The sequence below is a fragment of the Thalassophryne amazonica genome, chromosome 11, assembly GCF_902500255.1.
Source record: "Thalassophryne amazonica chromosome 11, fThaAma1.1, whole genome shotgun sequence".
Classification (NCBI taxonomy): domain Eukaryota; kingdom Metazoa; phylum Chordata; class Actinopteri; order Batrachoidiformes; family Batrachoididae; genus Thalassophryne; species Thalassophryne amazonica.
This window is the reverse complement of record NC_047113.1, coordinates 3,295,036-3,307,960: the sequence shown is the minus strand read 5'-3', so window position 1 is coordinate 3,307,960 and position 12,925 is coordinate 3,295,036. Positions and strand designations below refer to the sequence as shown.

General features: G+C 42.2%; 1 protein-coding gene across 1 annotated transcript in view; it reads left to right on the top strand.

Moving 5' to 3' along the window:
* The window catches only part of pigg (phosphatidylinositol glycan anchor biosynthesis class G), a 345,004-nt gene that overhangs the window by 212,635 nt on the left and 119,444 nt on the right, over positions 1-12,925 (top strand). Inside the window, exons 7-8 of the mRNA XM_034181167.1 lie at positions 12,068-12,285; positions 12,539-12,823. Of these exons, the coding sequence (XP_034037058.1) occupies positions 12,068-12,285; positions 12,539-12,823 (503 nt within the window). The remainder of the gene's footprint in view (positions 1-12,067; positions 12,286-12,538; positions 12,824-12,925) is intronic.

Here is a 12,925-nt window from a genome sequence, read left to right as displayed (position 1 = left end):
GGATATTCCACTGTTAAAGGAGATTTTTTTAATGAAAGACGTGCGGACGGGTCCGCGCGTCGGGACGCAGCCGACGCGGTGCGGCGGCACAGGAAAAACACCTCCGTGTTGATAACCATTTGTAAAATCCAGGCGGCTTTTGATGGCTTTCAGTGGAGTGAGTATATGAGAAATTGTTTAACAGGCAGGACATGTTCCAACTTGTCCTTAAGGCTTTCAACAGAGGTGTTTTTCCTGTGGCGGAGCGTCGCGGCGGCTGCGTCCCGACGCGCGGACCCGTCCGCACGTCTTTCATTAAAAAAATCTCCTTTAACAGTGGAATATCCGGATAAAATGCTGAAACCGACGACTTCTGAAACTTCTCTGTTCTCTCACGACGTCCTGGATCAATAGAACCTGAAATGTGGAGGTTTTCAGCTTGAACAGGCTGACGACAGCGGCTGAGAGCGCTGCACGACGTATCGCACCGTGGGAAGTCCTTAAAGCGACAGAATCACCTCAAAATCTCTCATCAGCCGTTAAAATTTTCACTGAAACCAGCTTAATTTTTCGAACCGTGTCCACTTCGATGTGTCTCACAGGTTTAGAAAAAATTTTTGATCAAACAAAGCACCAGTCTCTCAGCAACTTCTCAGACAAAGGAATTCCGACGAGGGGGTGGACGACTCCTCCCACAAGGCGTGCTCACAGGCGAATGACGTCACCGACAGGCGTGGAAAAACTCACGCATGCGCACGAGGGTTCAAGCATGTCTGACGTAAAAACATATGAATGAAATCCATATAGTTTTTGAAAAAAATAAAAAGGACCGTTACTTTATTGACAGCCCACGTAAATTGTTTGTTGCCAAGTAACCATAAAGAAGTGGGCTTGCCTCTACTGGTGGTTGGCTCTCACTGCGGTATTGTATCACTTCCTGTTCCGGAGCACAGCGGTGTTTTGCTGTATCTGTTAGCTGTTTAATCTGCGCAGTTAGATTGATCTAGTTATCTAGATTACGATTTGTTTCCCAGTGTAATCTTAACGTGCCTTAACTAAAGCACTCCTTCTGCTGAATCACCTCTAAATTATTTACACATTATTCCCTTTGCGTGTTTTTAGGAATCCGCTTGCGTAGCGCAGCTACTAGCTCTTAGCCGATTTAGCATGGCGGCTTCTCCTGTCTCTCCCGCACTTTTCTGCTCTGGGTGTGAAATGTTTAGTTATTCCTCGGCCTCCTTTAGCAGTAACGGTACTTGTAATAAGTGTAGCTTATTCGTAGCTTTGGAGGCCAGGCTGGGCGAATTGGAGACTCGGCTCCGCACCGTGGAAAATTCTACAGCTAGCCAGGCCCCTGTAGTCGGTGCGGACCAAGGTAGCTTAGCCGCCGTTAGTTCCCCTCTGGCAGATCCCGAGCAGCCGGGAAAGCAGGCCGACTGGGTGACTGTGAGGAGGAAGCGTAGTTCTAAACAGAAGCCCCGTGTACACCGCCAACCTGTTCAATCAATCAATCAATCAATTTTTTTTATATAGCGCCAAATCACAACAAACAGTTGCCCCAAGGCGCTTTATATTGTAAGGCAAGGCCATACAATAATTATGTAAAACCCCAATGGTCAAAACGACCCCCTGTGAGCAAGTACTTGGCTACAGTGGGAAGGAAAAACTCCCTTTTAACAGGAAGAAACCTCCAGCAGAACCAGGCTCAGGGAGGGGCAGTCTTCTGCTGGGACTGGTTGGGGCTGAGGGAGAGAACCAGGAAAAAGACATGCTGTGGAGGGGAGCAGAGATCGATCACTAATGATTAAATGCAGAGTGGTGCATACAGAGCAAAAAGAGAAAGAAACAGTGCATCATGGGAACCCCCCAGCAGTCTACGTCTATAGCAGCATAACTAAGGGATGGTTCAGGGTCACCTAATCCAGCCCTAACTATAAGCTTTAGCAAAAAGGAAAGTTTTAAGCCTAATCTTAAAAGTAGAGAGGATGTCTGTCTCCCTGATCTGAATTGGGAGCTGGTTCCACAGGAGAGGAGCCTGAAAGCTGAAGGCTCTGCCTCCCATTCTACTCTTACAAACCCTAGGAACTACAAGTAAGCCTGCAGTCTGAGAGCGAAGCGCTCTATTGGGGTGATATGGTACTACGAGGTCCCTAAGATAAGATGGGACCTGATTATTCAAAACCTTATAAGTAAGAAGAAGAATTTTAAATTCTATTCTAGAATTAACAGGAAGCCAATGAAGAGAGGCCAATATGGGTGAGATATGCTCTCTCCTTCTAGACCCGTTCACATTTCTAACCGTTTTTCCCCACTCGACGACACACCCGCCGAGGATCAAACTCTGGTTATTGGCGACTCTGTTTTGAGAAATGTGAAGTTAGCGACACCAGCAACCATAGTCAATTGTCTTCCGGGGGCCAGAGCAGGCGACATTGAAGGAAATTTGAAACTGCTGGCTAAGGCTAAGCGTAAATTTGGTAAGATTGTAATTCACGTCGGCAGTAATGACACCCGGTTACGCCAATCGGAGGTCACTAAAATTAACATTAAATCGGTGTGTAACTTTGCAAAAACAATGTCGGACTCTGTAGTTTTCTCTGGGCCCCTCCCCAATCGGACCGGGAGTGACATGTTTAGCCGCATGTTCTCCTTGAATTGCTGGCTGTCTGAGTGGTGTCCAAAAAATGAGGTGGGCTTCATAGATAATTGGCAAAGCTTCTGGGGAAAACCTGGTCTTGTTAGGAGAGACGGCATCCATCTCACTTTGGATGGAGCAGCTCTCATTTCTAGAAATCTGGCCAATTTTCTTAAATCCTCCAAACCGTGACTATCCAGGGTTGGGACCAGGAAGCAGAGTTGTAGTCTTACACACCTCTCTGCAGCTTCTCTCCCCCTGCCATCCCCTCATTACCCCATCCCCGTAGAGACGGTGTCTGCTCCCAGACCACCAATAACCAGCAAAAATCTATTTAAGCATAAAAATTCAAAAAGAAAAAATAATATAGCACCTTCAACTGTACCACAGACTAAAACAGTTAAATGTGGTCTATTAAACATTAGGTCTCTCTCTTCTAAGTCCCTGTTGGTAAATGATATAATAATTGATCAACATATTGATTTATTCTGCCTTACAGAAACCTGGTTACAGCAGGATGAATATGTTAGTTTAAATGAGTCAACACCCCCGAGTCACACTAACTGTCAGAATGCTCGTAGCACGGGCTGGGGTGGAGGATTAGCAGCAATCTTCCATTCCAGCTTATTAATTAATCAAAAACCCAGACAGAGCTTTAATTCATTTGAAAGCTTGACTCTTAGTCTTGTCCATCCAAATTGGAAGTCCCAAAAACCAGTTTTATTTGTTATTATCTATCGTCCACCTGGTCGTTACTGTGAGTTTCTCTGTGAATTTTCAGACCTTTTGTCTGACTTGGTGCTTAGCTCAGATAAGATAATTATAGTGGGCGATTTTAACATCCACACAGATGCTGAGAATGACAGCCTCAACACTGCATTTAATCTATTATTAGACTCTATTGACTTTGCTCAAAATGTAAATGAGTCCACCCACCACTTTAATCATATCTTAGTTCTTGTTCTGACTTATGGTATGGAAATAGAAGACTTAACAGTATTCCCTGAAAACTCCCTTCTGTCTGATCATTTCTTAATAACATTTACATTTACTCTGATGGACTACCCAGTAGTGGGGAATAAGTTTCATTACACTAGAAGTCTTTCAGAAAGCGCTGTAACTAGGTATAAGGATATGATTCCTTCTTTATGTTCTCTAATGCCATATACCAACACAGTGCAGAGTAGCTACCTAAACTCTGTAAGTGAGATAGAGTATCTCGTCAATAGTTTTACATCCTCATTGAAGACAACTTTGGATGCTGTAGCTCCTCTGAAAAAGAGAGCTTTAAATCAGAAGTGCCTGACTCCGTGGTATAACTCACAAACTCGTAGCTTAAAGCAGATAACCCGTAAGTTGGAGAGGAAATGGCATCTCACTAATTTAGAAGATCTTCACTTAGCCTGGAAAAAGAGTCTGTGCTCTATAAAAAAGCCCTCCGTAAAGCTAGGACATCTTTCTACTCATCACTAATTGAAGAAAATAAGAACAACCCCAGGTTTCTTTTCAGCACTGTAGCCAGGCTGACAAAGAGTCAGAGCTCTATTGACCTGAGTATTCCATTAACTTTAACTAGTAATGACTTCATGACTTTCTTTGCTAACAAAATTTTAACTATTAGAGAAAAAATTACTCATAACCATCCCAAAGACGTATCGTTATCTTGGCTGCTTTCAGTGATGCCGGTATTTGGTTAGACTCTTTCTCTCCGATTGTTCTGTCTGAGTTATTTTCATTAGTTACTTCATCCAAACCATCAACATGTTTATTAGACCCCATTCCTACCAGGCTGCTCAAGGAAGCCCTACCATTATTTAATGCTTCGATCTTAAATATGATCAATCTATCTTTGTTAGTTGGCTATGTACCACAGGCTTTTAAGGCGGCAGTAATTAAACCATCACTTAAAAAGCCATCACTTGACCCAGCTATCTTAGCTAATTATAGGCCAATCTCCAACCTTCCTTTTCTCTCAAAAATTCTTGAAAGGGTAGTTGTAAAACAGCTAACTGATCATCTGCAGAGGAATGGTCTATTTGAAGAGTTTCAGTCAGGTTTTAGAATTCATCATAGTACAGAAACAACATTAGTGAAGGTTACAAATGATCTTCTTATGGCCTCAGACAGTGGACTCATCTCTGTGCTTGTTCTGTTAGACCTCAGTGCTGCTTTTGATACTGTTGACCATAAAATTTTATTACAGAGATTAGAGCATGCCATAGGTATTAAAGGCACTGCGCTGCGGTGGTTTGAATCATATTTGTCTAATAGATTACAATTTGTTCATGTAAATGGGGAATCTTCTTCACAGACTAAAGTTAATTATGGAGTTCCACAAGGTTCTGTGCTAGGACCAATTTTATTCACTTTATACATGCTTCCCTTAGGCAGTATTATTAGACGGCATTGCTTAATTTTCATTGTTACGCAGATGATACCCAGCTTTATCTATCCATGAAGCCAGAGGACACGCACCAATTAGCTAAACTGCAGGATTGTCTCACAGACATAAAGACATGGATGACCTCTAATTTCCTGCTTTTAAACTCAGATAAAACTGAAGTTATTGTACTTGGCCCCACAAATCTTAGAACATGGTGTCTAACCAGATCCTTACTCTGGATGGCATTACCCTGACCTCTAGTAATACTGTGAGAATCTTGGAGTCATTTTTGATCAGGATATGTCATTCAAAGCGCATATTAAACAATATGTAGGACTGCTTTTTTGCATTTACGCAATATCTCTAAAATTAGAAAGGTCTTGTCTCAGAGTGATGCTGAAAAACTAATTCATGCATTTATTTCCTCTAGGCTGGACTATTGTAATTCATTATTATCAGGTTGTCCTAAAAGTTCCCTAAAAAGCCTTCAGTTAATTCAAAATGCTGCAGCTAGAGTACTAACGGGGACTAGAAGGAGCGAGCATATCTCACCCATATTGGCCTCTCTTCATTGGCTTCCTGTTAATTCTAGAATAGAATTTAAAATTCTTCTTCTTACTTATAAGGTTTTGAATAATCAGGTCCCATCTTATCTTAGGGACCTCGTAGTACCATATCACCCCAATAGAGCGCTTCGCTCTCAGACTGCAGGCTTACTTGTAGTTCCTAGGGTTTGTAAGAGTAGAATGGGAGGCAGAGCCTTCAGCTTTCAGGCTCCTCTCCTGTGGAACCAGCTCCCAATTCAGATCAGGGAGACAGACACCCTCTCTACTTTTAAGATTAGGCTTAAAACTTTCCTTTTTGCTAAAGCTTATAGTTAGGGCTGGATCAGGTGACCCTGAACCATCCCTTAGTTATGCTGCTATAGACGTAGACTGCTGGGGGGTTCCCATGATGCATTGTTTCTTTCTCTTTTTGCTCTGTATGCACCACTCTGCATTTAATCATTAGTGATCAATCTCTGCTCCCCTCCACAGCATGTGTTTTTCCTGGTTCTCTCCCTCAGCCCCAACCAGTCCCAGCAGAAGACTTCCCCTCCCTGAGCCTGGTTCTGCTGGAGGTTTCTTCCTGTTAAAAGGGAGTTTTTCCTTCCCACTGTAGCCAAGTGCTTGCTCACAGGGGATCGTTTTGACCGTTGGGGTTTTACATAATTATTGTATGGCCTTGCCTTACAATATAAGGCGCCTTGGGGCAACTGTTTGTTGTAATTTGGCGCTATATAAAAAAAAATTGATTGATTGAATTGAAGTAAACTGAAAGTCCTTAAGTACAGAAGTGACAAATCATGAAGGCACAGAAGTGACTTCAAATCATTAAAGTACAGAAGTGACACACACAGTCAGCCTTGTATAAACATTCTTGCTTTGCAGTGGGTACTTACAATTTGTGTTCGGAGTGAACTTACGCAGCTATTAAGCTATCAACACCAAACTTGGTATGGTGACTGGGGCACTGAGGCGGATGTCTTTGTGGCCTTTGTGTTGAAAATGCCTGTGTGCGAACACACGTACCCGCATACACACTAGATTAAAACATCACACACACTAGATTAAAGCATCACACACATTAAAGTGAAAGTTATTTCTATATAAGAATTCTAGCATTAATGATTAAAGCTGAATTCTGTAATAGATAAAGAGAATTGATTAAAGCATTAAATTATGGCTTGCCCAGAAGTTCTTTTTGTCTAAGAATTCTAGCAATAATGATTAAAAATTAATTCTGTAATAGATAAAGAGGATAGATTAAATCATTAAATTTTTGGTTGCCCAATAACCATAAAGAATTAAAGTGAAAGTTCTTTTTGTCTAAGATTTCTAGCAAAAAGCGGTTCTTGGCTCTTGGACAACTCTTCTGATAATTCCTTTTCAGTCCTCTGTCAAAAATCTTGTGAGGAGCACCTGGTTGTAGCCGGTTTATGGTGAAATGATATTCTTTCAACTTCCCAGATTATGGCCCAACAGTGCTCAGTGGAAATCCTTCTGAAACCAGTGCCATCAGTATGTTTTGCATCAATATGGTTCTGAAGATCTTGAAAGAGCTCTTTACTTTTACCCATTGTGAGATGTTTATTGTGTGACACCTTTCATGCTTTTTTGCATTTCCTGTATTCAGGTGTTAATACCTTTTCCCTGTGTCATTTCAGATTATTTTACATACTTTATGGACATCTATGGTTTGATTTCTTTGTTTGTGTGGATTACTTCGGTTATTACTGACATCTGGTGAAAACGTTATGTCAATAGCACATTTAGAAATATATTGACTGAGAAAATGGTGACATGTTAAATATTTATTTTTTCCCCAATGTGTGTATATCTTGTGTGTATGCTGTAAAATATCCTGACTTCTTTACATTGACTTGCATTTATAATTTCAAAGATTTACTAAAAAACTGTATGTATTTGTAATTACACAAATTGAATAATCTTTAGGAGCAGAAATATTTTAAAAGATGAGGTCTATTATTTTCTTTGTTCACTTACTCATACACTTTCTCTATCTCTCTGTGTCCTTTGTCTTCATCCTTATCTTCTGTTTTTGTTCTCCTTCTAACCTCAGGCATCTTAGAGGGTCATTTACCAATCTCTGTACATTTCGACAGATGAAACATAGTCAGAGACATCGATGTTGTATGATTCAGGCCTGTGGCTTAAGGTTCTAATATTTCTACCAACCCTTCTGTCTGGCAAAGCCACAATCACCATTTATCACTTGAGAGCTTATGCTGCTGAGATCAAAAGGTGGGAAAAAAAATCCTCCAGTTGTGTGTGTGTGTGTGTGTGTGCGCGCGCGCATGTCACAGTGGTGTACTCCTGATCAAACCTTGTTTTGTACTTCAGAGGGCTCATAAAGTACCGGCGCAAAATAAAAATGCCATATTTTAATCAGCTTTGAGTCATAGATTTTATTCGTCATAAATAGGATTATCTGACATTAATTTTTATTGTGTAGGCTCTCAGTTGTCCAGGTGGTTTCCATAGTAGAGAACCTTGAATCTTCGACTGGACTGGGTTGCTTGACGTGAGGACATTTCGCTTCAAATCGCAGAAGCTTCCTCAGCTAAAATTCTTGCTCTGGTAGTCTGACTTCTGTCTGACTCTTGTAGAGAAGAATAAACCAGAAGCCAACAACATCTGGTTAGGTTAAAAAACTCCAGCTTTTGTTGGCTTCTGGTTTATTCTTCTCTACAAGAGTCAAGACAGAAGTCAGACTACCAGAGCAAGAATTTTAGCTGAGGAAGCTTCTGCGATTTGAAGCGAAATGTCCTCACGTCAAGCAACCCAGTCCAGTCGAAGATTCAAGCTTCTCTACTATTAATTTTTACGTTTTTTTAAGGTTTCAGAATTTCCATCTGTCTTTTGGGACAACCAGGAGCAGCAGCTTAATGTTGCTTTCAGATCATTCCTCACTGGCCAAAGTTTCTGCATCTTGATTCTGTTTCAGTTGGCCAATCTGTCACGTTAAACATATTTAAATCTAGGGCAACTTAACAGTACTATGGTTGAATATCACAAACCTCTGTAGATCAGCCTCACAGAAGCTAAGACAATGGACCACCACATACCAGAAATGATGGCCAAATAGTGAAGAATTATTTGGCCAGCATGGCAAAATAGATGACAGAATTGTGAAAAAGCTTTTGTGAATGATTGCACCATTTGTCCAATCTTGTTTGTAATGGAAATGAATGTAGTCATAAGAGCAGGAATACAACCAGCCATAAGACGTACATGGATAGCCTGACTTTTAAAATGGTATCAAATGTGCAGGCGAGATGGGTATTAGCAGTCGTAGAGGAAGTTGTCACCTGGGCACGTTTGTCCTTCAAAGTGAATACGTCCAGGCTAATGATTATGAAGAAGGACAGACTACCAGAACTATTCAAGCCCAAGTACAGGGAGAAGAATTACCATTAATAGTAAGCAATTTTGTTGAATACTGAGGGAAGTGTTTTGATAACTCCCTGAAAGAAGTAGGCAGTGTCAACAACATCAACACAGCTGAATGGTGAAAAAGTATGGACTCTATGAACAGTATGCAGCCTGGATGTAAAAACATGGAATTCTCTCTCACAAGACTATTTATTGTCTTGACTATTTATGAGGTTCCAATCACAACAGTGGTGGACCTGAACAGAGCAGTTAGACACCTCAGACAATAGCTTGTTATGCCTCCAAGCACGACTTCCATTTTCCTGTCCTGTGGGTTTTGAACCAAATATCTTCACAAATTCTAACCTCCAGGCCATACTCACCCACCGTCCTACCCCTCTACCTCCATGATAAGGGCCTCACATTCATGTGACAGCTGAGTGTACAAAGTGTACTTGCTCAGCTTTCTCAAGTGTTGGCAGAAACTTGCCAACGCAGTGGGTGGACTACTATGCTGTAGTCAGTGAAAGTGGTACGCTATAGGTTTCCAGCTAGTTTAATGGGGATTTTATGAACGTAACAAAGGTGAAAAAATTATAGGCAGAGTCCTATATATATACACATACACGAGGTCTATTAGAAAAGTATCTGACCTTATTATTTTTTTTCAAAAACCATATGGATTTGAATCACGTGATTGCGTCAGACAAGCTTAAACCCTCGTGCGCATGCGTGAGTGTTTCCACGCCTGTCGGTTGCGTCATTCGCCTGTGAGCAGGCTTTGGGTGAGGAGTGGTCCCGCCCCCTCGGCGGATTTTCATTGTCAGGAAATGGCGGAATGATTTGGGCTTTTTTTCCATCAGAATTTTTTCAGAAACTGTTAGAGACTGGCAGCTGGAAACCATTAGAAAAATTTATCTGGCTTTAGGTGAAAATTTTACGGCCTTCAAAAGAGAATAAGGACTGTTACTACAGCTTTAAGGACGCTCGGGCGCGCTGCGCTCCTTGCCGCCATCGAGAGCCACAACCACCGGATCATTTCTAAACGGATGGCTCTGTGGAGCCGGGACCATCGTGTGCACTTTCTCTGGTTATCACATGAGCTGGACATCAGCCATTTTCCGGCAGATTTCACTTTTAACAAGAGATTTTGTCATGGAAAGCCGAGCGGAGGCTTCGCGCGTCACGATGGATTCGCTACTGGAGCGAGACAAAACCACCTCCGTTTTGGTCTCACAGGACGACTTTGAGATGGCGTTCAGACAGCTGTCGGTGGTTTTTCCATCGATTGATTATCCAAGAAATTGTGGATGTGCCTGGACATGCCAGAACATGTCCCGTGAGTCTTCATCACGGCGTGGCTTTGCGCCATGCGGCACCGCCGCGACGCGCGGAATTCCTCCGCACGTCTGTCTCAATGTGCCGAAAAAGTGCTGATGTCCACGTCTTTTCACAATTCCTGTGCTAGTCAGACGACATCCTGGATAAAACACAGTGTCCAGTTTGGAAATGAACGGCACATTCCACTGTTACAGGAGTTTTTGTCATGGAAAGAGGAGCGGAGGCTTCGCGCGTTGCGGCGGTGAGGCATGGCGCACAGCAACACCGTGATGAAGCCTCACGGGACATGTTCTGGCATGTCCAGGCACATCCACAATTTCTTGGATAATCAATCGATGGAAAAACCACCGACAGCTGTCTGAACGCCATCCAAAGCCATCCTGTGAGACCAAACGGAGGTGGTTTGTCTCGCATCCAGTAGCGAATCCATCGTGACGCGCGAAGCCTCCGCTCAGCTTTCCATGACAAAATCTCTTGTTAAAAGTGAAATCTTCCGGAAAATGGCTGATGTCCAGCTCTTGTGATAACCAGAGAAAGCGCACACGATGGTCCCGGCTCCACAGAGCCATCCGTTTAGAAATGATCCGGTGGTTTGTGGATCTCGATGGCGGCACGGTCGGATAGACCTCGTATGTGTATATATACGTTATATATATTATATATATATATATATCTATATATATATATATATTATATATATATATATATATATATATATATATATATATATATATCTGTGTGTTTGTGTGTGTGTGTGTGTATACAGCACACCCTTTTTTCTTCTTTTTTTTGGTCTCTTAGCAAGTTTCACCTTGACCAGTTACTTGTGGTAGTCAGCAGAATTCTGGTTGGATATGTTATCACTCTTTGTTCCTCAATAAGTTGGTTTCAGTTAAATGCTTTAAAGCATCTTTACACTTGCACGACTTTGATCCACGCACTTGTATGCACTCTGCCATGCGGGAGAGTAAACTCATCGCAAACCATTGTAAACTGTGCGCAGTTTCATGCAAGTGTGCAAAGCAAATTTTGAAATGTTCAAAACCTCTGTCACGCATTAATTATGTGACCTTCACGAACATTGAACAATGTGCAAATAATGAAAAAAAACACTGCATGTGAGTTTGAGTGATTGCATCAGGGTACCGCATCAAAACGCACCTCTTCTGAGCAATATTACGAGATGTTAAATGTATCATAAACATACTTTTACAGCTACTCATGAGAAGGAATGACCATTCAACTGTTTTACCAAGCCATTACAATAAAAACATGACAGACAATTGCCTTTTAGATGGTTCCAAATGCGTTCTCCACCTCATGAAGCACAGGAAAGAGAGAGAAAAAGCTACAACTGTAACGGCCCTCTGTGATTCTGTAAGGGATTAGAGGTGTTTTCAACAGCCAAACTCTGAGAGAAAATGATTAATCCACTACAAAATAATTATTTATATACACAGCCTCCAGTGCACAAAGCGCGGCATCCAGCTGGGAACACAGTGGGTGGCATTGTCACAAACAAAGTGTGCGAGAGTGCGGAAGCGTCAAGGGCACCTTAGTTTCCAAGTAGGCCTGTCTTTACAGGCCAATCCAGATATGTTTGATAGACCAGAGATCAGGGCTTTTGAAAGGCCACTATCAGAGCTGCTTAACCATGTCACAACCAACTTTGATGTGTGTTTGAGGGTGAATCAACTGTCTGCTGATGGTTTCAGGTTCATTTGAGGTACTACTTGGCAAGATATGCAAATTCCTGATTCCACTGCACCCTCTCCCCACCTGTCTCCATGTCAGATGTAGGCTTTGAGCAGTTCCGTGTGGCAGAAAAGGCTCATGGGAGCTGGATGAAGCTTTACCTGGATGGGAACACGTCTGAGATATTGACCAACATGGGCAAAAAAGTGCTGAAACAGTACCTGGAAGCTCTGGCTGCCATGAGCTCAGCCCTGAGCAAACAACTGGGCAAGTACGATATGTACTCCATGATCGTGGGCATGGTCCTTGTATTTCAGGTGAGTGTGGAAGAATTTCATTCATTATAAATGCTCTTCAAATGACTAGACAACTCCAGCTAGCAGAAATATTTTGGTATTTTATAACAGCCAAAACATTTGGAAAGTTCGTTTGAATGGAACAATTGATTGAAATGAACCTGTAAACATGTCAATTTGTTTGATGTAACTTCTACAAAGAACTGATTGTTAATGTTGACTCTGTCCCGCTGAAAATGTCTCTTCCTGTCTCCTCGCTGTGTTAACTCTTCAGCTCCTGCTGGTTTTACTGCTGGCGATGCCTGAAGCACTCAGCGGTGCTGCAGCAGTGGATCTCCCCTTCCTGTCAGCACTTCTCTCCCTGCCTTTCTACCTCTTATGCCTGCTGCTTGCATCAGTGCACGTCTTGGTGTGCACATCTGTGGGGAGCTCCTGTTACTTCTGCAGCCTCTCCTGGGCTCTGGTGTTTGCAGCCATTGCCTTCTCCTCGGCAGTGTTTTGTATTCTGGTCTCTATAGCAACACGGCGACTGTCCTTGGGACCTAAGATTCATGGGAAGGTGAGTGGTGCACTTGAAAAATGATCATCTAAACACTGGTAAAGACTGTATGACATACAGGTGGGTCCATAGGTATTTGGACACTGACTGTTTTGTAATTTT